Genomic DNA, 25781 nt, shown 5'->3' with positions numbered 1-25781 from the left:
CTTTGCCTTTAGAGAGTGGATTAAATATCTTTCAATTATTTCTCTTTCTCAAGAGGGCAACTCTCATTCATATCCTTTAGTTTACTTTTAAGAATTGAAAAATTAATTTTTTTTTGCTTCCAGGGCCTTATTCCCTTCGTGTGATATCATCTGAAACTACTGCAGTGGCGGATCCGGGGGAGGGGGGATGGCACATCTGCCCCCCCCCCCTTTGAGAGCCATAATCATGTTTTTAATGTAAATATGGCATTCTTGCACAGGTGTGCCCCCCCCCCCCCCTTGAAAGATACAAGGCATATATTTTTTATGGGAATATGTCGTTTATACGACATATTCCTTAGTGGTCCATGAACGTCCGAGAGGCTAACGCCAGTTTGGGTTAGTCAAAAACACCCGGCGTCGTACGCCGTTTACTGCCGGATTTGTCCGTGTAGATGTCGTGTTGATATTGCGTGTACAGTTACCCACGCTCATCGACACTCCTCCCGGGTGGTTAAACTACCCAGACCTCCTGGGATAATGCCATGATGATCCGGGATTTGCCGTGTAGATCCTTGATGATCAGTGTTTATATGTGACTGGGACTTTACAAAAGCAGGTACGAAGGGTTGCTTTTCCCAATGGGCAATGTAGGCGCGTACAGCGAAAAGGGTATCACAATTACCATATCAGGAAAAATTGCATCTTCATCAACTTATTGCGCATGAAAACGGATTGTATTTCACCTTATCATCAAATTAGTATACTTTGAACAGCAACCGGATGTGGGCCCTTGTGTGCCCTTATGTGATTGAGTCCACGACGGCATGTGTTCTATCTACATACAGCAACACCCATCCATCTTCTCAGGGCATTCTCCCTTTTTTTTCTCTCTCTCTCTTTTTCTGGGGGGGGGGGGTGGGGTGGGGAAGGGTGGATATTTTTAGGACGGGTTGTTTTGTCCTTTATCTAACTGTATATTTTTGATAACTTTGTATTTATTTTGTGAGTATTTCCCTCTCAGTTATTTTTTTTTATCATTTGGTTATTTGTATTTATACTTTGCTATTTTGTTATTTGTTGTGTTATCTATTTTTTGAGGGGCCCACATTGTACAAGCATTGCTTTTTAGTGGGTCCCTCCATTTCCATCTTAATTTAATTTATATTGAAAAATAGTATACTTATTAATAAACCCTACAATGTGTTGCCCAAATTGTCTAAGTGTTTTTTTTTTTCACAACATATGTATCATTATTTTCTTTTTTCTGCAACGTATACAAATATTTATGTTTATATGGTATACAATTCATGTATGTACAATTGATGGAAGTGAATAAATAAATTTGAATTTGAATTTGAATTTGAACCGCACATCATCAATACCTCCCTGGTGACCCAATCCATGCAATCACAAACCACTTCTTTAAGCTTTGGCTACGTTACTGAATAAACTTAAAAACTTAATCGCACTTTGTGCAGTCCAACTCATTCTTTCATTACAAATCCCATCCGTCAAAACAAAAGTTAGAAGTGATCTCGCAGCTGTATATGTATCCGTCAAACTCTGGAATTGCTTAGCTCTTGATTCTAGATATCAGGGGGGGGGTGTATAACAATTAAAAGCTCTATCCATCTATTTGATAACCCACAAACGCTTCAAGAGCGTTCATAATGCGATGTCGAATATATACGTATAATAGCAGGTAGTGCATGTGATCAATACGCATAATATCAATATTTCTTGTTCTTTAGCACCGGGGACAGACAGGGTAGACTTGAATGCAGAGCATTTGTATTTCATCTACAAATATGAAGTTACTGACCTGGAAAGATGGTGACAATACGATCATGACAATGATAGGAGTTTGAATTGCTGAATGCCTGACAGTAGAAAGAGATGTGAATATGATTTCTAACAATAAAATAGATGATAAACGTGAAAAGATATTTTTCGTTCAGTAGCTTCCAGACCATGACACAGCGTTGGACTAGGGAGGAGCTGGACCCCCTCTTTGAACTGATCAGCTTCTAGTTTATCGTGAAAGTTATTGCGCCCCTGCTTCAGTTAAATGGATAAATCTATCTTCATGGCTTGTCATAACTCTATTTTTTTTTATCTGTACAGAATATCACAATTTATGTGATTATTGTGACAATGTAGTAATAGCCACTAATCTTTTTCTTTGTCCTTTTTAAATTCAATTTTATTGTCCGTTTTCCTAAATTAAGTCAGTTCTTGCCATTTTTCCCCCTTGCAATGCAAAATAGGCCGGGTTTCCAGGCGGTGACACGCGATATTTCCCTGCGACATTTGCTCCGATCTTAACTCGAAATCGGCCATGTCAGTTTTATTGAATGTCATGTAATAAGTCTATCATTGACACGCTAGGAAAGGTTAAGATTGTAACATGTTGGTTTAGAATAATGTAAAGATTAAGGATTATGGTTTATTTAGTTGTGGGGATTAGATTTTCTGATTGGCTTAACGTGATGATTTTCCATCGGAGCAATTGGCGTTGGAGCACGTGACATGGAACTTCCCAGGTCTCTTGGAATGCCCCTATATTTGTGAATAACGCTTGATCCGCCACTCTCCCACCTCCATAACTTACCTGCGTTTACTGGTTTTCAAACAACCTGGAGTGGTACGCCCCAATCTTGTGATCTAGTATCTATCTTCTATTCAAGGCTTGGTTGGCAATCATGGCCCAGGATAAGAATTCTTTAACTGTGATTCTGGTCTGTTGTTTGGTTGTTGTGAGCATTGTCGCTTTGGTTCTCGGGATCATCAGCCTAAACTCTCAAAGCGGAGGAGGAGGAGGAGGGAGGAGGACCAACACGACCGATGCCCAACAGCCGATAAACATCTACACTCAGCCGTCAAATACAGGTGGGTCCCATTTTTCCTTATTTCATCCGTTCTAAACTCCCTAATCATGCAAAATGTTCCACGGACGTAATTACTTCTTTGCCTGAAAATGATTTTATTTGCCGATGTTTTACTCGGAGTAATATAAGAATGCAAGTCAGAAAAAAAAACCACAGAGGGACTGAGGGCTTTGTTCTTATTTCATCGTGACTGTGTCATGGACCGGGATGTCCTGGTGGTAGAGTCGCTGACCGGTAAACAGGGGAGAAACATAAAACTATTAGTCGTGATAATTATAGTGGTAGCGTTAATTCCTTCCGATTTAAACGGTTAAGTCTCTTTTCTCGATACTGCAGTATACTCTTTCCTTTTTCTCTGTTCTCCATGTATCATAATTTTATTTCACTACAAATACGAGGCGATCGTCCAGTCCTATATATTGCCGCTCTTAATTGCAAAATAAACTTAAACAAAGGAGAACGCACCATATTATCAAGAAATCAATGAATTTATGAATATACATCAGGTCTATATTTTTTTGGGGAACAAACATGCATTTTATGTTGACTTTGCTGGCTTTCCATAGTTGCGATTGATCGGATCAATCGCAACTCTTTGTAAAGGCGACCGCACACCTTACGATTGGTCTGCGACCCGGTTTCAGAATAAAACGTAGTAGAATTTCAGGCTAATATTGAGACTTGGAATGTCTTACTGTCTAATGTTCGAAATCATCTTACGAATACCTTTGTTCAAATCTGTGACTATGCTATCACCCTTCTTATAATAAAAGCAAATGTCATAATGACGTCATAGCAGTCGTACGATTGGCTACGATTTGAAACTAATTTCGCCTTTACTCCAAAATAAAGGCTTGCAATCTTTCTAAATGGTTATATTAGAATTCTTTCAATTAATTTTAACCTCAAATAAAATGATATGGTCCTTTCACATTTTCAAAAAATGAGCAAAATGCGATTTGTTCCATAATCGGATCGCAAACAGTCGTAAGGTGTGCGGTGGCCATAAGACGGGCCCCAGATCTTGGCATGCCCGCACGCAATGTATAAGTCTTTCTCCAATCCCTAGGAAACATTTCAACAATAGTTATCATGGATATAAGACTCTTGTGCTAGACATTGGCATAGATTGGCAACTGATTTAATGTGTAAAATGATAATTGTTGTAAATTATTTATTACAGGGGAGACATAATTATGATACACACATATATGAGACTATAATATATTTCAAAATTTCTTGTAATAACATAAGAAAAAGGAAAGTGGGGGAAAATATCCTCAGCCCACCTTCTAAATATTCATGAGACGCAGATACAGTATTGCCGAACTTTAAAATAAAATATTTCCGCTATCTGTTATCACATTTTGATGAATTTCTCAGCACTGTGCTCAGTGCATTCATCTATTATTTTGTCGGGATATAATTTTTCAGCACGGGATACCTATTTAACATTTGCAAATAAGAAGCCCGCACTGCAAAAACCCTATATATGTCCACACCAGAGATGTATTGATACAACACCAGTTTGGAATCAAACTGATGCTGTTTTAATACTAATTGGTGTTGTATAAACACCTATCTGGTGTTAGACCAAAACGACACTGGTGTTGTTTAACATTTCTCTGATGTGGACATATATATATAGATTCCGGGCTGGTGTTAAATCAACACCAGAGTTTTTGCAGTGCGTTTGTTTTCTGCTTACACCTGCGTGTTTGATGGAAACAATACGGACTCGCAATGGCGTAACAGGCGGGGGGGGGGGCAGGGGAAGCAAGCTGCCCCCCCCCCCCCCCCTCCCTGGCGGAGCTCACCGGGAAAATAAAAAAACAGGAAAAAGAAGAAAAAAAAGGGGGGAAGAAAGGGAAAACGGAAAGATAACGGGAAAAGGAAGGAAAAGAACAAGTGAGAAAGAACGATTCGCCCCGATATACAAATACATTAGCATGATTAGTAAGACAGGGAAATAAATTAAAGATGACAAAAAGGCAAACAAAAGCGGGAAATAAAGGCAGAATGGAATTAGCCAAAATCTAAATTGGAAAATAAAGAATAGGGACAAGATAACGTACACTACCGGGCTGCCGAGGATTGAGATAACGAGCGGGAAGAAAAATGGATGGTACATAGCATAATGTCGTATATGAAAGTCTATCATAAACTTGCTAAATCTCCAAAGGCTCTGTCCAAGAGTCAAGACCCCGTGCAGTGGGGGCTCTTCATCTGTAACCTTTAATGGGTTCTATAACGGGCCCCTTTATGGACCCTTCCTGCATTAAGCTTTACGTTGAAGCACTGGCGTACCAGGGGGTGGTTCCACAGCCAAGGGGAAATAAAATAAAATAAAGAGGCAGCGAAATGAGATGAATGAAAAAAAATATATGACATGATATTTGCTATAATGATGTAAAAATCTATCACATAATTAGAATTTCATTTTCACAGGCCATTTTTTTTTCTGGCTCGCTTCGCTCGCTGGCGACTTTTTACAATTTTTTCCACATTTGCTATGGTGTGCCCCTCACAATATTTGGATGATTACGATACACAACTGCATTGAATTTATGTGGTGTGTTAAAGCTATATAAATATACACGCAATTTGATTAGAATAAGTGGCCATCTGTAAGGTTTAAAATGGCTTTGATATCAAGAGGTTCCGGGGCTCTGCCCTGGACCCCACCCATAAAGCACTGTTATATGGATGAGTTTGGACCATGGCCCCCAAAAGTTCTACAACCAAACAACAAAAAAATGAGGAAAGAAAGGAAAGTGTATTATATTTTTCTGAATATCACGTTAAAAATCTATATTCATGTTAGATTCCCATGAAAAGGTGATATTTTTTATCTCGCTCGCTTCGCTCGCTCGGGACCTATATTAAGCTATTTATTGCAAGAAGCGCCATACTCGGCCCCCTCGTGCATATAGAGCTTCGCCCTGATGCTCACAATCATAACAAAAATCCTGTTCACCGTGGCGTACAAAAAAAGAGAGAAAAAAGGAAAGAGAGGAGGATGAAATATGATATCATCTTTTTAACATTAAGTCAAAATCTATCACAAAATTTGATTTTTGCAATAAAAATGTCAAAAAAATTTGCTCGCTCGCTTCGCTCGCTTATATATATATATATATTTGCCCGATACGCCATATCGCCCCCTCAATTTTTTGCCTTATGACGCCATTGCCTGTTCCATGATATGACCGGGAAATTTTTGGCTCTTGCCCCTCCCCCCCCCCCCCCCTGGCCACCGAGCCCTGTTACGCCGCTGCGGACTCGTGTTTGCGAAGATATGGATTATCTAAAAACCAAAAAAAGAGGAAAATATGAGAAAAGAAAATCAAGAAAAAAATGATAAAGGAAAAAAAAGAGAAGAAAAAAAAAACAATCATCGCAGATCGCACGTATGGAATGAGTTGACTATTTTCTGGGACAAAGTTTTGTGCTCCAGTAAGCCTGTTCACGGTTGTAAACTGCGCACGAGCAGAAAAAGGTCATTGGAGACAACCATGAAGGTGGCTTTCAAATTCACTGACATAGGCATTTGTGATTTGATGATTATTCATGTATTCCTTTCAAAATATTTATCGCTTCCAAGCTGAAGAGTAATAAATAGAGCCTTCATAATCACTGGTATTTGACAGTAGCCTAAACTATAGTCAAATTTGCCAGAGGCAGACAATAAAACAGATTTCCAAACTTTATCCCTGATGTACTATTCTAGTCACCTGGTCTATACAATGAATTTTGTTCTTAGAATTTGAATACTCTACCGGTAAAGCTTACGCAACTTCTACATTTGAAAATGATAGTGCTTATCCTAATGAAAAATCAGAAAGGTCATTTGAGAAAAGTTGATCATGAGCTAACCGTGAACTGGCACTACAATTCAAAATAAATCACTTTCGTAATGTTCAACCAACTGCAGAAAGCAGTTTGTGTAAACACAAGAGATACTTTTACATATGGAATATCGTAAAAAGTACATAAAAGTAAGCATGCCAAATAAGGAAATTTTCTGTAAAAAAAAGAACAAATCGAAGCATGCACGTCCTAGGTCTATTCCACGTGACAAAATGTGAAAAGGGATGAAGGGCAAGTTGAACAGCTCACAAACAAATTCAAAATGGCGGATTAACATTATATTGGGCGTGTGTATTGGCGGCACATTTTGCCAGTTACACAAGGCTTAGCAATCATGGTAGAAGAATGTCTTTACAATCGATTGCGTTGACTACAATGTTCAATTAATCATGAAAATCAAGGTTAGCGTACAATTAATCACTAACGTTTGTATTACGGGACACAGGACTCAAAATTAGTGAATTGAATATTCAAATGTTCATAACTTTCTTTTTTAATATTATTCATTCAATCCTCCTCAAACTTTCATTGATCCGTTTCTTTGATTTTTCGCTTTTATATGAATAAACTATAACGTGAATAAACTTTATTTTTTGTACGTCGAATTTTGCTATGTTTTATTGCTTATATCTGTATATAAAAATGGAACAAATTGTAAATGCTGGAAATGGAAATATACGAAATGAAATGAAATGGGTATATCTGGTTCCAAGGGTTTTATTCTCCTTTAATTAAAGACACATTATTTCTTCTTTCATTAGTTTAATTTGTATAAAAGCTATGTGTCTCTCCTTTTCTTCACATCATCAGGTATCAATGACGATAGAGTCTGGCTGTTTGCTATCGGCCACTACGATAATGTTCTCGAATATTTGTAAGTGTATAAAATCATTATACATGTTATATGTGATGATGATGATGATAATGATGATTTTTTTAATTATGAATTTTATTGGTTTTGCAATCAGAAAAAAAAAAGATGATGGTGGATATGGTAGTGATGATGGTGATGATGATGGTGATTATAATTGTGATGATGATGATAATGATTTTTTTAAATTATGAATGTTATTGGTTTTGCAATCAGAAACATAATCACTATATTTATCATATCATTGGTATAACTGATGGGAGAAATACAAGGTAATAATAGGTAATGATTATGATTATGATGGTGGCGGTGGTGATGGCAATGGCGTTGGTTATGATAGTGATGATGGTAATGACCATGATAGGGGAGACGTTATTACGATGATGATGGTGATGAATATGGTGATGATGTTGATGGTGGTGATGATGATGATGGTGATGATGATGATGAAAACGATGATGATGGTGATGATGATGAAGATGATGATGATGTTGATGATGATGATGAAGATGATGATAATGATGATAACGATGATGATGATGATGATGAAGATGAAGATGATGGTGATGAAGAATATGATGGTGATGATGATGATGATGATGATGAAAACGATGATGATGGTGATGATGATGAAGATGATGATGATGATGTTGATGATGATGATGAAGATGATGGTAATGGTGATGATAATGATGACGATGATGATGATGATGACGATGATGATAGTGGTCATGGAAGTGATGGTGGTGCTGATGATGATGATTATGACGATGACGATGGTGGTTATGGTAGTGTTGATGATGATGATAATATGGTGATCATGGTGATGGTGATTATAATGAACATTAAGATAGTGGTGATGATGTTGTGATGATGACGATGATGATGATGGAGATAATGGTGATAATAATATGGTTATCATGGTGATGGTTGATGATAAACACTAAGGTCGTGGTGATGATGATGATGATGATGACGATGATGATGATGGAGATAATGGTGATAATAATATGGTTATCATGGTGATGGTTGATGATAAACACTAAGGTCGTGGTGATGATGATGATGATGAAGACGATGATAATGATGATGATGATGTGATGATGATGATGATGATGATAATGGTGATGATAGTGGTCCATCTAATGAGGTAGACATATAAAGATTATAAATATGTATGTTGGGATGATGCTCCCAATTTTTAATTGTGATGATTTATTTGGGTATTGTAATGATATAGTTCTATAAGAACTCTGATTCCACTCTAATGCAATGTTTTATTATTTCCTTTTGGGACATATTATGCAAGGAAACATATGAATGACGAAAGAAAATATTTTTTTCATGACAACAGGGATCAAAGAACGTACACCATCAATGGATTCGGACCAGACATAATAGACGGAGGTAAGTTAAGCGGTTAATCTAACTAGATCACGTGAACTCACTAGCCCCTGAACACCGAACAGTCATGCTGCGCATGCTCGTAACTACAGGAACATATCCCTAAGGCTATGTTTCGGGTTGTTGGAATGCGAAAACAATTTACGGGTGTTTTTTAAGCCTTGAAAAAATGTAATTTAACGGGGATTCTTGTGATCGAGGCGGTTTGAAACCACATTACAGAAGCAAAAATAAAACATCAAATAAAAATAAAGAATGTCACATTAATTTATTGTACAGTCACCAGTTGTGTTACTATGAATAATGATGATGATGATGATCACTATAATGATGATGATATCAGTTGTAATAGGAGAGCAGTAATGATAATGAACAATAATACCAATAATAAAAGTATTCATAATGAAAGTTATAATGATAATAATAATGACGATAATATATGACTACTGATATTGATAATGATAAAGATGATGATGACCGTGTTTAAAACCATGTAACTCATTTTTTTGTTCCTCTTAGTTTGGATTCTACCATTTTTTTTCTCAATATTTCAGTTTGTGCGATAGCAAACAAACATTGTGAACTGGTTTATGATATCTACGAGAACTGTTGGGATAGCCAAGCCGGTGAGCGCCCCCGGGGAGGCAAAGGACTCATGGGTGGATGGTACGACGGGTGTACAGGTAATCTTTATAATTTATTCATGATAATATACATATATTATGCACAAACATAATATATATATATATATATATATATATATATATATATATATTTATATATATATATATATATGGTAAATGAAGAGGGAAACAATGGACAGATGGAAAAACTATATACGAAATACATAAAGTACAATGAAAATAATTAATAAGAAAATTAATGAGAATTAACAAAATGTAACACAAGGCGATTAGAAGCAAAATGAGGCAGGAACGATATGAATTTTGAAAAAAGGACGTTTCGTAATGGACAAGGGATGGTCAGAAGACGATAGAGAATTGCCATTAGTTGGTTTTGTTGTCTCACCTGCATAGCAGAGTGAGACTATAGGCGCCACTTTTCCGACGGCGACGGCGGCGGTGACGGCGGCGGCGGCGTCAACATCAAATCTTAACCGAAGGTTAAGTTTTTGAAATGACATCATAACTTAAAAAGTATATGAACCTAGTTCATGAAACGTGAACATAAAGTTAATCAAGTATTACTAAACATCCTGCCTGAGTTTCACGTCACATGACTAAGGTCAAAGGTCATTTGGGGTCAATGAACTTAGACCATGTTGGGGGAAGCAACCTCAAAATCTTAACCGAAGGTTAAGTTTTTGAAATGTCATCATAACTTAGAAAATATATAGACCTAGTTCACGAAACTTAGACATAAGGTTAATCAAGTAATCCAGAACATCCTGCCTGAGATTCAAGTCACATGACCAAGGTCAAAGGTCATTTAACGTCAATGAACTTTGGCCAAGTCGGGGGATTCTGTTGAATTACCATCATAACATTAAACGTTTATGGATCTGATTCATGAAACTTGGACATAAGAGTAATCAAGTATCACTGAACATCCTGTGCGAATATCAGGCCACATGACCAAGGTCAAAGGTCATGTAAGGTCAATGAACTTTGGCCAACCCTTACAAAAATATCGTGTGGTATTCCTGTGGTACTGCATAATACCACAGAAAATACCACAGGGATAATGAAGTACCACACAAAGTCCTGTGGTACTGCAGAAGTGTAGCCTGTGGTACTCATGTGGTACTAAAAATACCATAGGAAATACCACAGAAAGAAAATTATACCACAACATACCACACAGCAGTGCTGTGGTACTTGTATGGTACATTGTAATACCACAGAAAATACCACACGGGTTAAAACCCCACACAGATTCATGTGGTACTGCAGAGGTGTAGCCTGTGGTACTCATGTGGTACTAAAAATACCATAGGAAATACCACAGATAAAAATTATACCACAAAACTACCACACAGCAGTGCTGTGGTACTTGTATGGTACATTGTAATACCACATAAAATACCACACAGCAGTACCACAGCAATACCACACAGCAGTACCACAGTAGTACCACACAGCAGTACCACAGCAATACCACACAGCAGTACCACAGCAATACCACACAGCAGTACCACAGCAATACCACACAGCAGTACCACATAGCAGTACCACAGCAATACCACACAGCAGTACCACACCAATACCAAACAGCAGTACCACTGTGTGGTATTGCTGTGGTACTGCTGTGTGGTATACCACAGGAATACCACACGATATTTTTGTAAGGGAAGTTGGGGTATTTGTTGAATTACCATCATAACTTTGAAAGTTTAATGGTCTAGTTCATAAAAGTTGGACATAAGAGTAATCAAGTATCACTAAACATCTTGTGCTAATATAAGGTCACATGACCAAGGTCAAAGGTCAATGAACTTTGGCCATGTTGGGGATAACTATTGAATTACCATCATAACCTTGACAGTTTATATATCTGATTCATGAAACTTGGACATAAGAGTAATCAAGTATCACTGAACATCCTTTGCGAGTTTCAGGTCACATGATCAAGGTCAAAGGTCATTTAAGGTCAATGAACTTTGGCCATGGTGGGGGTATTTGTTGAATTTACATCATAACTCTGAAAGTTTATTGGTCTAGTTAATAGAACTTGGACATAAGATTAATCAAGTATCACTGAACATCCTGTGCGAGCCTTTCAGGTCACATGACCAAGGTCAAAGGTCAATGGACTTTGGCCATGTTGGGGGTAATTATTAAATTGCTGTCATAACTTTCAAAGTTTATAGATATAGTTTATAAAATGTGGATACATGGGTAATCAAGTTCACTGACAAGTCTTAGGTCGCATGATCAAGGTCAGATGTCATTCATTGTCAACGAACGTAGTATTTTATCATTATAAGAATGGTGTTTTTTGTGAATAATTATTTTATAGTAGTTTTTCAAAGTTAGCACTACTGCTATATTGAATAGCGTGATGCAGGTGAGACAGCCGGAGGCGCTCCACTTGTTACTTAAGCGTATCTACAATTATTTAGTTTGTTTGTTTGGGCATCTTTGAAGTGCAAACTGAAAAAAAATTAAACCATATGGATTTGACCTGTTTTCAATTTTCTCCTGCATTGCCATTACTAACAAAATTCTACGAAAAAAAATCCACTCTCCACTTACTTTGCTTGGAGTTGTAAATACTTTTTTATGACATGTACAATAGATCTAGAAGGGCTGTATAGGTTGCGCTTGCTGGTAGGCGATTTTCACCTCCTATGCAACAGCGTAAAATATATCATGCGCGTACCATATATGGAGGGCGATGTGTTCCAGGATACCCGAAACCCTTGATTAATTACTCCACGCTAACATCAAAAGAACACCTGAGAGGGTGCTTTGCTCGGCAGGTGCAGTGTTGCACGTGAACATACTGAGCAAAAGCCCGATGTAATTTCGCTCTTCACTACACGGTATGCCTGACAAACAGAATTGGGAATTGACGTACGCCCATGGCACCCCGTTTGCCCAATGACGTCGATAACATCGTAAAAATTTATCGAGCAAAAAATGAAGAAACTAGGCTTATCGACTGAATAGTGTGTTTTTTCCCCTTTGACTTACATAGTTTTCCCCCGATAAACACTGTTTATCAGTCGATAACAGTTTTGTTTAGAATTAAAACAATATGTATGGCTCAATAAACAGTGTTTATCTACAAGTGTTTATCTACATTTTGGCCAAAGGATGTGCCATAGCGACTCCTAACGCCTGCCTGCCAGTAAAGAGACTATATTTTGTTGATTCCACTCAGTGTAATTTTGCACGAATATATTTTATTCCAGGATGGGTCCAAACCTTGAATCGCCGCCTGACGTATTACTTCACAAATCCATATAAGAAAGGGAATGTTGTCGCCCTCTACGCCAAAAATGACAGCACAGTGACGTATAATGATTTGACCAATCGGAAAGTTGGATTTTTAGATGGCTGGAATGCGGATGAGTTTTGCCTCGCTCGCTATACAAACATCGCGGTAAAACATTTTTTTCTGATTTTGTTAATGAAAAACTTATAAAAATCTGATTGGAATTGTTAAATATTCACTTAACAGCATGTGTTTTGGCCGGCTTGAGAAGAAGGGGATGGGGGGTCTTATGTTTGATATCCAAAGATTAATAAATGTAACCGTTTGTGATATGAAAACGCTGGTAATCCAAAGACTTAGGAAAGGTCGCAATTCAAAATGTTAGGGTTTTTTTTTCATTCTCATTTTTATTCTGTCTGTCGATATAATACTAGAATTTAAGCAATCACTTCACATATGCTTTCTATAACGCTGAGAATCTTTTGAAAAAAAAAAAAACCTTTCATAACAAAGCAGCCTTTGTCGAAGGAGCGGTGGCTTTGGACAAACGGCATATTTCCCTTTTCTTGTCCGGTCCGAATAATAAGACGATGTGCTGTCCCGGTGTCTAACAACTTTTGACATTAATAACCTATAGTCTGTCAATTGTGATTTGACGGGAATTTTCAATAGATTCTGAACGTTGCAGACAGCGCCTGCGAAGTGGTTGCTAAAATACGCTACTATTTCACATTACATACAGGGTTCTACGCTTGGCCCAAACCAGATATTTCATTACCAATCAGCCGAACGATTGATCGACGCCATCCTGGACGGAGATGTAAGTTATTGTCTTCACTTACTTAGTTAACCGTACAAACATAGATGGGGGAGTTTACGATTTATGACGGGAGCTAGAACGAATAGTCTGCAGGCACAGGTCTTTGACTTTACAATAGTGTATAATGTAGAGTCTTAAAGGGGGAGTGAACTGTGTGTGGTCTTTCATTGGCTGTGTGTTATAAATGCATACGTTTTCAGATATCTACTAATACTACAGAGAATAAATTGACCTATAATTGTATTTGTACATGTATAAAGAAACTAATGTTTTAGGGGGAAAAGTAATTGTTTTGCTACTTGGTAACATAATAATTGCGGTATGAATGTATTAAGTAGTTAATTAGCAGGTTATCATTAAAGTGGGTCTATATTACTAGACTACACTAGCATTATGGGTCAGGAAACTGGCCAGGTACGAGTAGTTGAGGACTCAAAAGGTGGCGCTATTGGTTTCGTATCTGCTTTAAGTAGGAGACTAGAGCAACATTTTACCATTTGTTACACACATAAGGTGTGGAGTCTAGTCTCCATTCTAGGCATGTTATTGTTAGAGTGTCAAATTTGAGTTTGTGAGTACATGCAGACCAAGCAAGTACAATGCTACATGTATGTACATGTAAGTGCACCCCAACAAAAAGTTGATTTGAATAAAAAGATAAAAATCCAACAAGCCTTACACTGTGACTAAGAATTTCATCAAAATCTGATGTAAAATAAAAAAAAGTTATGACAATTCAAAATTTTGCTTAATTTCACAAAACAGTTATATGTGCATCCTGGTCGGTATGCAAATGAGGGGACTGATCACGTCACCCACTCACTATTTTTTTTGTATTCTATTACATGAAATATGAAATATTCTGATTTTCTTCCTCTTTTCATGAGAAATCGAGTTTCATTCCTCCCTGAACATATGGCATTAACATTGTTGAACATTATGTGGTGTAGTCAAGTTTACATTATTGTCAATTCTGTAAAATTGAAATATTGTATAATTCAAGCAATCAAAAACAAAAGAAATTGTTAGTGATTGACATCATAGTGTCGCACCTGCATAATCACTGAGTTGTGCATATAACTGTTTTGAGAAAAATAAGCGAAAATTAAAAATGACATAACATTCTTGTTTTATATCCGATTTTGATGAAATTTTCAGCGCTAGGATTCTTACATTTTTCTATATTGATTCAAATCAATATTTTCCTGGGGTGGACTAAAACTTTTAAGAACAGAATCCCTTCGAACCCTCACTATGGAGCTACTATCGCATGGTATCAGACATGTTAGGAGAGAATAAGGACATTCATTCCAGGACGAGAAAGTTTACATATAACGCTAAATACTACAATATAAATCATTCTACCGTAAATAGGTAATTTACGAGAATATTGTGAATTTTTCCACAAACAGGGTAGTGTACACCTTGTTTTCTTCATCGATCCAACACTATTTCATCGATATCCATTCCAATAAAAAAGACGGAGGAAAATGTCTACGTTGTCGTTGCATGTACAGACATGGACGAGTGAAATCGACTTGGTTGACAAGTTTGTTATAACGAGTTTTCGCACCGTCACGCAGAACTTTTCCAAGAACACAGAAATATGTAATGTCAGATGCCCTTCATTATGACAGTAAACAACCAATACGTCTTTGTAGAAAATTGGTGAATCAAAACAGCAGTTTCGTCCTGGACTCTGGACAAACGACATAATCATTTGCAATTGTTCGTCAGCTCCCAAACATAGGACGATCTGCTTTTCCGGTTCACCAATTTCGACAAAGACGTTCCAGCGGTGTTTTTTTCATTTTGCAGGCATTTTCATTGCATTTACTATGTACTAGAACTTGTTCTGCGTGTCCAAACTTCCCTATCGAGTCCTTACTATTCCTTGGTCACCTATAAACAAATGCAAGTCGGATTAAGAATTAGAGGTATGCTTAAGGTATCGTTCTTATTTCATTGTGACTAAGTAAAGAACCAGTAAGGGCGTGGTGGTAGAGTCTTTGCCCGAAATGCAGTAGATGACAGGTTAATACCCCTTGATGCAAATCCTCTTGCTTAGTTATTTTCAGATCGAACCTGCAACCTTATCTACTCATTGCCCGACAGAAATTGTGTCTACCGTAACAAAATATTTGCATTGATTTTTAAACTTGATAACAAACTAATGTTTTATTGCCCATTATGTCCTTCGTCACAGATTGACGTTGCGTTCGTCTCAGCCCTTGCTCAGTTCGAAACCACGTTAAAACGCGTATCACCTACTGGTTTTATCAACAACTGTTTAGTCGGTGATGCCTCGATCATGACTCGTCATACAAACCGCAAACTGGTGGATTGGTGGAATGACGCATTCAAGCGGCTGGTCGATAGAGGGGGCTACAAGGAAATATGTGAATCTCTTCACGAGAATCACGGTACGAAGTCATTATTCATCCACAGATCTGCATTATTAAATCATGACATTGGTCTGAACTGTGTCTTAGTTTCATACATTTGTCCCACCATGATAAATGAATTACTTAAATGAGCTAAATATCATTTACAGCTTGGACCCCACTAACATCAATAATGTATGAATGACGCAATACCTTCGACATATTGCTATATAGATTGCGTATCAAAAAAGTATTGCAAAAGCTGTCAACATTCTGATTCTGAATAAGCATTTTTCTTATTAGTAGATGCTGCAATGTCTCGTATATTAGATGAAATTTTTTTTTTTTATTCTGGGTGTCAAAAATTGTTTACGCAAATATTAAGGAAAGGTGGACAATAAAAGCGACCAACTTGAGAGTGTTCGTAATTAAAATCCGCTCTTTGCATTCCCCAGTGAATACATTGGATCCTATTATCATGATTGTAATATTCTATGATATTGTTTAATATTCTATTTTTTGTGTGTTTGGCTAAATACTAACGATTACCATTAAGCTTCCACGGGAAATAAATTAAAAATAACCAAAAACAATTAATAGGAATTTCACAAGCTGCAAAAGAAAAGTGGCATCGAAAAATCGACTTAATTTGGAACTTAAATCAATTTCGCATAAAATAGATTTTATGTTCGTACGTGGATGACAATGTGATTTTTGTTTTCCTTTTATGTAAACAGGTCATATCCCCGGTCAAAACTACACAGAGATCTGTTTGGGGTACTAACACGCTGCACGGTGATTGGTCTACTCCGTCTCACGTGATCCGGGCTCTTTCGGAAATAATCATCGATATTCATGTATTCAAGCAACTTTGAGGATGATCGACACATATTGATGAATCATCATTTGGTACAGAACGAGACAGAGAGGAGGAGAAAGAGAGCGAGTGAAAGCTAGAGTGTTGGGGGAAAGAACGTTATCACCATATTACATTTCTATACAGCACTACTACTTCTAATAATAATTATACTACTAATAAAGGTGATAATGATAATGATGGTAATAAAAACTGCATGTATGTATATACGAGTTTCTTTTCTCAAATATGTGATGCATGATAAGACGACCGGTATGCCTGTTTTATCAGTAAGTCTAAGTCTCGATTCCATGTATGTATTCTAATTAAATTTAGTTTCCACTGGTTTATCATTGTATAAAAGTACATTCAGTTTAAATACGATATACTGATATATGACACTGATTCCTACCCATCCAGATCGCCAACCCACTATACCCCCCCCCACACATACACACACACCCTCTCACACACACACACACACTCACGCATCGCTTACCCCACTGAGATTACCTAGACCAACCCACAAACCCTAACAGCTAGAACCGTCTACAGTCATTTATGTCGTGAATGTGGTATATAACACTGGTTTCCACCCACCCCCACACATAAACACCGAACACCCAACCGTACACACACTACATCCATTCACAAATATGATAAATGACACTGGTCCCATACACAAAAACCATACGGGATGTTACGCATACCCACATCTACACTGCTGGACACACACATTGACGCCCAGACCCAGAGCGGGGGAGGGGGGGGGGGGGCTTCCATCGACAAGTGGATACCAGGCGCGACCAAAGAATCGCGTATTAAGGATCTCTTTTTCAAGATTGGGCACGTTACGTACGTAACGAAATAAGGGTGTCAAAACACTAAAATACTGAAAAAGGGTATATATTTTGCTAGGAAAGCTACGTGTTTACGGTCGAAGTTGCGATGGTATCAAAACACTTAAATGTTTTATAAAGGATGTACTTTTTGCCCCAACATTACGAGTTTAGGGTCTGATTTGAACGAGGTGTGGGAGGTGGGGCGGTACTAAACCCAATGTAATTACAGGTAAAGCCGACGTCCGTGATCATGTCCTTGGCACAAAAAAATAATGTACTTGTTTAGGAGTCAATTCAGGGAATACTTGCCAAGGGTACCGTTCTGTTTCCAATATGTGTTAAGGGTAGCGTTTCACACGCCATCACTCGTTTAGGGGTGTATTTTCAGAATATGGAAACACCCTGGTCGCGCCTGGTATCCACTAGTCAATGGAAGTGCCCCCCCCCCCCCCCCTCCTGGCACCCAAAACATAGCGTGTTCATTGTGATATGAGACTAGCCTTCTAAGAGATCCCGATGCACACGTGCACATGCATACAGGAATATTGTCCCGGGGGGGCCACTTACATTGACGAGTGGATACCATGCGCGACCAAAAAAACACGTAAAAAGGATGTCTTTTTCACGATAAGGCACGTTACGTACGTAACGTGATAAGGGTGTCAAAAACACAAAAATAATGAAAAAAGGGTATCTATTTTGCTAGGAAAGTTACGTGTTTAGGGTCAAATTTGCGTGGATGATAAAACAAAATTAAAATGTTTTATAAAGGATGTCCTTTTTGCCCCAACACTACGTGTTTAGAGTCCGATTTGCGCGAGGTGTAGAAGGTGGGGTCGTACTTAACCAAATGATGTGTATAAAGGTAAAACCGACGACCGAAGGGCCCGTGACATAACAATAAAATATACTTGTTTAGGGGTTCATTTCAGGGAATACTTGCCAAGAGTATCGTTTTGTTTCCAATACTTGTTAAGGGTAGGATTTCACACGCCAATACTTGTTAAGGGGTGCATTTTCAGAATATGGAAATTACGTGTTTAGGGTGCTTTTCGAGACCCCATGGTCGCGCATGGTATCCACTCGTCAATGGAAGTGGCCCCCCCGGGAATATTGTTCATTCTCGATTATCATTCGCCCTTTTTTCCTCGGCTTCAACTACAAGTATTAGTCGTGGTAGGAACTCATTTCATAATTATTAGGGTAATAGTAATAACAACAACAATTACATCATATTTACCCAGGTTTTCCCTTTCAGTTCAGATTTTTTTTCTCCTAGCGGGTCTTGCTGGACATGATAATGTTATAGACCAGTTCGTAGTTACTTCATGGACAATAAGCCTGTTCACGGTTGTAAACTGCGCACGAGCAGAAAAAGGTCATTGGAGACAACCATGAAGGTGGCTTTCAAATTCACTGACATAGGCATTTGTGATTTGATGATTATTCATGTATTCCTTTCAAAATATTTATCACATCCAAGCTGAAGAGTAATAAATAGAGCCTTCATAATCACTGGTATTTGACAGTAGCCTAAACAATAGTCAAATGTGCCAAAGGCAGACAATAAAACAGATTTCCAAACTTTATCCCTGATGTACTATTCTAGTCACCTGGTCTATACAATGCCTTTTGTTCTTAGAATTTGAATACTCTACCGGTAAAGCTTACGCAACATCTACATTTGAAAATGATAGTGCTTATCCTAATGAAAAATCACATAGGTCATTTGAGAAAAGTTGATCATGAGCTAACCGTGAACTGGCTTATTTTGGTCAATGACCTTTCATTTCTTTCATTGTGATAAGCAGATTTCAAAGCAAGATATTACATAAGCATGCCTTACATAGCAGGTTGAAGAAATTGAATAGACCAGGTGACTAGAATAGCACACCAATGGACACTCTATGAAGGTATTTGTTGCATTTCTACTTAGAATGCATATTATAGCATTTTGTACAATGTACCTGGCAAACTGAAGTCGTTGTGGACACATTGTTGGTTTTTTGTGGATGTAAATGAAAACATAATTCAAAAGAATATATGAATAATCCAGACATCGAAGTTGGTGCTTATCTCATAAAATTTTAAACCACCGTGTCACTTTAGTACCAATGACCTTCGTCTGATCATGCGCAGAGTGGAACTACGAACTGGCTCAGCCCGGCTTTAGCACGGCTTTCTTGATCGGATGCTCGAACATTCGAGGAATTTTCTTTTTACCGAGTACCCATTCACCTCACCTTGGTCGAATGCCACACAATGTGGGTAAATTTCTTGCTGAAGCAACACACGCTATGGCTTGGAATCGAACCCACGTCCCTCAGACAAAAAAATGAGACTCATACCCACTGGACCGCGACGCCACCACGCGTTGGATCGGATGAAATAGCAATCTGTCATTCTCATATATTCAATGAAAAGTGTGTATATCCTGTTTATTGCCGAAGTATACTTTACTTTCATTTAAGTCGTGATTACCATAGTAGGATAAATGTATTTCTGAAATATATTGCATTCTTTCTTTCATAATTGTCTGTTTCATTTCTTTTTTCCTGTCTCAGATGTCCATGATTTCCTCACACGTATCAGATAAAGAAGGTTACATACAGACGCACAGATAGCTTAGTATATAGATGTTTCATGGTTCATGGTGTATTGTTTCTTGTATGTATTGTTCGTCCTGGAAAGGACTGCCAAAACTTACACACAAATGCCCACAAAAGAATGCATGGTATACCCAAAACATCTGTACTACTATTTTTTCTTCCTCATAGAAACCATCATAAGTAAAAGATACTAGATTTTATTTTAGGGACTATTTTACATTTTAAACATGACTTTGCAGCTCATTAAAATAAAAAAAAATTAAAGAAAACGAATCAAATAAAAGCTTAATGTAGTAGTGACAACATGAAACGTATTGGATTAAGCGTAAATTCAAATTCAGTTTTGTTTTCTTTGGTCCCTAATGATTATTACTCTCTACATGCAAAGGAGCTAATCTGGTTCCTAATCACACTCCTCTCGGAGTGAATGAGATGAGGGACCAATCCTGATGGAATGAGATTCAATCTTTCAAGAGTAAAGTTTTACCTTTTTTGGAGTGAAAGTGTGCATTTGTTACACCTTCACTCCAAAAAAGGTTTACAAAATCTTGATGGATTAAAATCTCATTCCATCAGGACGGGTCCCTCATCTCACTCAGAGAGGAGTATGATTATGGGCCAGATAAGCTTGTCTGCATGTAGAGAGTGGATTAAATATCTTTAAATAATTTCTCTTTCTCAAGAGGGCAACTCTCATGAACACAATATCCTTTAGTTTACTCTTAAGAATTGAAAAAAAATCAACATTTTTTTACTTCAAGGGCCTTATGTCCTTCCAGGGCCTTATTCCCTTCGTGTACAAATAATGCATGCAGCCGAGTGCGTTAGTGGAAATGCAGAGCACGCGAGGTTTCTTTAGATAGGTGCTGCACTGTGCACGAGCCGCTGGCGGCGAGTGCCTAGAATGTACCATCTGAAAAACCGAGCTTTCTCTGCATTTACTTTTACGCACGACAGAGCAAGTGCATTATTTGTTTTATAAAATAGCAACACAGAAACAAATTTCATAAAAAGTTACAGTATACAAATAATGCACGTAAGTGCGTGCATGCAGGGCCAAATAATGAACGATGTGCGAGAAGCGCCAATGGATATACCCCACCGAGGTCCGCAGGACCGAGTGCGGTACATCCATTTGGCGAGTCGAGCACAGAGTTCATTATTTAGGTCCTCTATGCACAAGAATGCGTGCATTGTTTGTTTTATACAACCCCCTCCTCTCCCATGTTACTGAGTTGCCCCGAATGCTTATATTTGATTAAAATTTTAGATAATTCTAGATCATTCCAGACCTCGTACTATCCTGCACTCTGACGTCAGAGTGCAGGATAGTACTTTTGGTATGACGTCAGAGTGCAGGATAGTGCATTTTGGATGCAAAAGTGCAATTCGCTGAATATCATGTTATCCGATTTGGACCAATCAGATTACAGAACATTCTTGGGAGTTGTATAATACAGTTTGTTGGAATTCTCCCGGGACTTCTACCGCACTGGTCTGCTTGAGCGTGCAATGTCAATTTTCGTTGCGCAACTTTTGCACTGCCGTGCAACGCACAAGAAAAGTTGAATGTCATGTGACGCGTATTGGCCAATCGCGATGCTTGAAATAATACACCTATTGTATAACATCTGGAACTAATGCAGTGGCGGATCCGGGGAGGGTGGCACATCTGGCCCCCCCCCCCCCCCTTGAGAGCAGTAATCAAATGTTATAATGTAAATATGCCATTCTTGCACAAGTGTGCCCCCCCCCCCTGAAAGATACAAGGCATATATTTTTAATGGCAATATGTCGTTTATACATAAGTGACGACCCCTTTTTTTTTGGGGGGGGGGGGCTTGTCAAATGTTCCCCCGCCCTTGGAAATCCTGGATCCGCCCCTGCTACTCAAGTCTGACTGAAACATGCACCCATGTTTGAATGTTCATATCAACAGAAACTCACACCATCCAATGGTGGATCCGACCCCTTTGGGCGATTCCACGATTTTCTCCCTGTTTGGGTACTGCCCTTACTAGGAGACACCATGCACAATTAAACCCCTGCCACGTATATACGCTTGACTATCTTGGAAAAGATCCGGGGTGATCCTCGGAGAGGTCCGTGTAGACGCCGCGGGCATCATTGGTGGTCCATGAACGTCCGTGAGACCATGGACCTATTATGGTGAGACTAACGCCGGTTTGGGGGAGTCAAAAACACCCGGCGTCATCCTTGGACTGCTGTTCTAATTGTCCTTGTAGACGCCTTTTACTGCTGGATTTGTCCGTGAAGATGCCGTGTACAGTTATATCCACACTCATCGACACTCCATCCGGGTGGTTAAACTACCCAGACCTCCTGAGATAATGCCATGATGATCCGGGATTTGCCGTGTAGATCCTTGATTGATCAGTGTTTATATGTTACTGGGACTTTACAAAAGCAGGTACAAAGGGTTGCTTTTCCCAATTGGGCAAAATGTAAGCGCGTACAGCGAAAATGGTATCACAATTGCCATATAAGGAAAAGTTGTATCTTCACCAGCTTATTGCGCATGTAAACGGATTGTATTTCACCTTAATGCGAAAAATACTTAAGGTCACTCTGACATCGAAGCAAAATTTGGCGTCTATTTGAAAATTCATGTTCGAGCATGATGTCCATTTGGTAATGACAGTTGCTCCCGGGATTTTGAGAGATGCTATATAGTTTGCTTCTCCTATCTGTATTGTTTGTCTTCGAGATGTATTATTTCAATTCAGTCATTCTAGGGTGCGTTTCATCAACATCTGTAGTCTGACATGCTATCAGATCTGATAACTTCACGTGAGTGACTTTGATTGGCTGAGAAGCACTGTCACTATGGTAACTGTCGGATAAAATATCCGACAAGCCATGTGACGAAACGCTCCCATGATGTCACGGATGTCATGGACCTGTCCATGGAGGATTATTATATTGTTACTGGGGGTGTGGAGTCTTTATTTATTTATTTTATTTATTTTATTTCCAGGCAAAAGACAATAAGAATATATACAAGAGGAATAAATTACCACCGACTATAGTGCCTGAGGATGACTAAAAGAAAAACTAGTTTCTGTTATGAAGCTCTCTTCACTAGTCGGGGTTTACAAACTATACAAAAATAAAATCAGATAAAATGGCAATAAATGTTTAGATGCATTACTTATTAAAACAAAGAACTTAATAATAAAGAGTGTTTGTTTCTATGTGCAATTATAATATCCAGTCAATATGAAGTGTTAATGTATTTAAATAAACAACGTTATTTTATTATCAGATAGTCAAGCCTGAGGAGGTAGAGTTGCATATATTGTGAGAACTTCAATGTTACATAAGCAGAGAATAAGCAATATAGTCGAACGTGACAACAATGATCATGCTACAAAGTTTGTTTGTTTGTTTGTTTGTTTGTTTGTTTTATTTTATTTCTGCGTTCACAATACATTATCAAAAATTATTTACATTGTTTGCAATGTATAAAACAATCCATAATGTTTACAACATAAACATAATAATTAGAAAAAAAAATGGTTTGGGTATATACTTCACATTACATAAAATAGAAAAAAATGATTTGGGCATATACTTCACATTAGGATGATAATAAAAAGCAGCATAAACAAATGAACGCAGGAGACCGCCATCGTGAGCGGTTAAGCTTGTAGTTGATGGCGGCCTCATAAAAAGGGTTCGTGACTAAGATCGGTAATTGCTGAACAAGTGGGTGCGATGCAGGTGCAGGTGCGGGTGCTGTAAATAGCAGTATAATTATTGTTATTATTTTTAATTCATAGTTTTTGGTTGTTAATGAGAATCAATTTGAAGTGTCGGATGAATAAGATAGAATTATATTTTTTTAAGAGTTGATTTTAATGAGTATAAAGTAGAACAAGATTTAATATTGTTTGCAAGATTATTCCAAATGTCTGGACCATGATGTCGAATTGATTTAGAGGTAATTAACAGTCTGGGGTTTGTGAGATGAAAGTTTCCAGATGTACGAGTTGGGTAGGTATGGACAGAACTATTGAACTTAAACATGTCATTAAAAGACGATGGGAGTAGATTATTGATATACTTAAACATAATGATAGCTACTTGAAGAGTGTACAAGTCGGCAACTTTCAGTGTTTTCTGTTTGAAAAATAAAGGGTCAGTGTGAGCCAGGTAATGCGACCCTGTACAAATGCGAATAATTCTCTTTTGTAATCTAAAAATAGAAGTCAGCTTTGTAGAGCCACAATTAGCCCAAACAACGTTACAATAGGTTATGTACGGGAGTACTAAGGAATTATACAATAGGAATAAAGTTTTAAGAGGCAAGATAAATTTTAACTTAGAAATAATTCCAATGCTTCTTGAAATACACATTGTAATATGGTGCAGATGCCCATTCCAAGATAAAGCTTCATCTATGATGACCCCTAAAAATCTAGAGTGCGTTTTACGTTCTAATGACTTGCCGTCAATCTGTAAGTGAATTTGAGTGTTAGAATTATGAGAATGATGTTGAAAATATATGTAATGAGTTTTTTGTGTGTTCAGAGATAATTTGTTAGCTTTGAACCACTGTGATACTTTATTTATTTCATGATTTAAAATATTGTATAAGGAAGTGAGATTTTTATGAGAAAAAAAATATTTGTGTCGTCAGCGAATAATACAAAAGATAAAATGGATGATGTATTAATAATGTCATTTACATATATTAAAAATAATAGTGGGCCTAAGATGGAGCCTTGAGGGACACCACAATGAACTAAAAGTGAATCAGAGTCGTGACCATTAAATGAGACGTATTGTTTTCGATTTCTTAAGTAATCTTTAAACCAAAGAAGGGATTGACCCCGTACGCCATAATAGTTGAGTTTTGAGAGTAGAATGTCGTGATTAAGTGTATCGAATGCCTTACTAAGGTCACAAAATATCCCAATGACATGTTCTTTGTTAGCAATGGCGTTGGTAATTTTGTCATAGATTTGAATTAATGCCAAGTTTGTTGAGTAATTCTTCCTAAAGCCATATTGATTAGAATTTAGCAGATTGTGTTTGATAATGAATTTATAAAGTCTATTATATACTATTTTTTCTAAGATTTTTGATATAGTTGGGAGAAGAGAAATGGGGCGATAATTACGAATTTCATGGGGATTGTCTTTTTTGAAAATTGGATTGACTTTGGCAATTTTGAATAAGTCGGGAAAAACTCCTTGTGATAATGATTTATTAAAAATGTTACTAAGATGATTAGCAAGTGGGTGGATTATTTCTTTTAAAAGAGACATACTAATTATATCATGTCCATGTGATTTTGAACTGTTAAGAGACCGTGTAATGTTGATAATT

General features: G+C 37.7%; 1 protein-coding gene across 1 annotated transcript; it reads left to right on the top strand.

The window, feature by feature from the left end:
* The first annotated feature begins 456 nt into the window (after nucleotides 1–456).
* On the top strand, nucleotides 457–20349 carry LOC129268911 (uncharacterized). The gene is made up of 8 exons (XM_064104465.1): nucleotides 457–2871; nucleotides 7551–7614; nucleotides 8966–9018; nucleotides 9570–9698; nucleotides 12893–13083; nucleotides 13658–13735; nucleotides 15942–16158; nucleotides 16857–20349. The coding sequence occupies exons 1-8, from the start codon at nucleotides 2685–2687 to the stop codon at nucleotides 16901–16903; spliced, it is 966 nt and encodes a 321-aa protein (XP_063960535.1). The 5' UTR covers nucleotides 457–2684; the 3' UTR covers nucleotides 16904–20349.
* Nucleotides 20350–25781: the final 5432 nt, after the last annotated feature.

Source organism: Lytechinus pictus, chromosome 9 (genome assembly GCF_037042905.1).
Source record: "Lytechinus pictus isolate F3 Inbred chromosome 9, Lp3.0, whole genome shotgun sequence".
Taxonomy (NCBI): domain Eukaryota; kingdom Metazoa; phylum Echinodermata; class Echinoidea; order Temnopleuroida; family Toxopneustidae; genus Lytechinus; species Lytechinus pictus.
The sequence above is the reverse complement of the archived record's forward strand: the minus strand, read 5'-3'. Positions and strand labels throughout refer to the sequence as shown.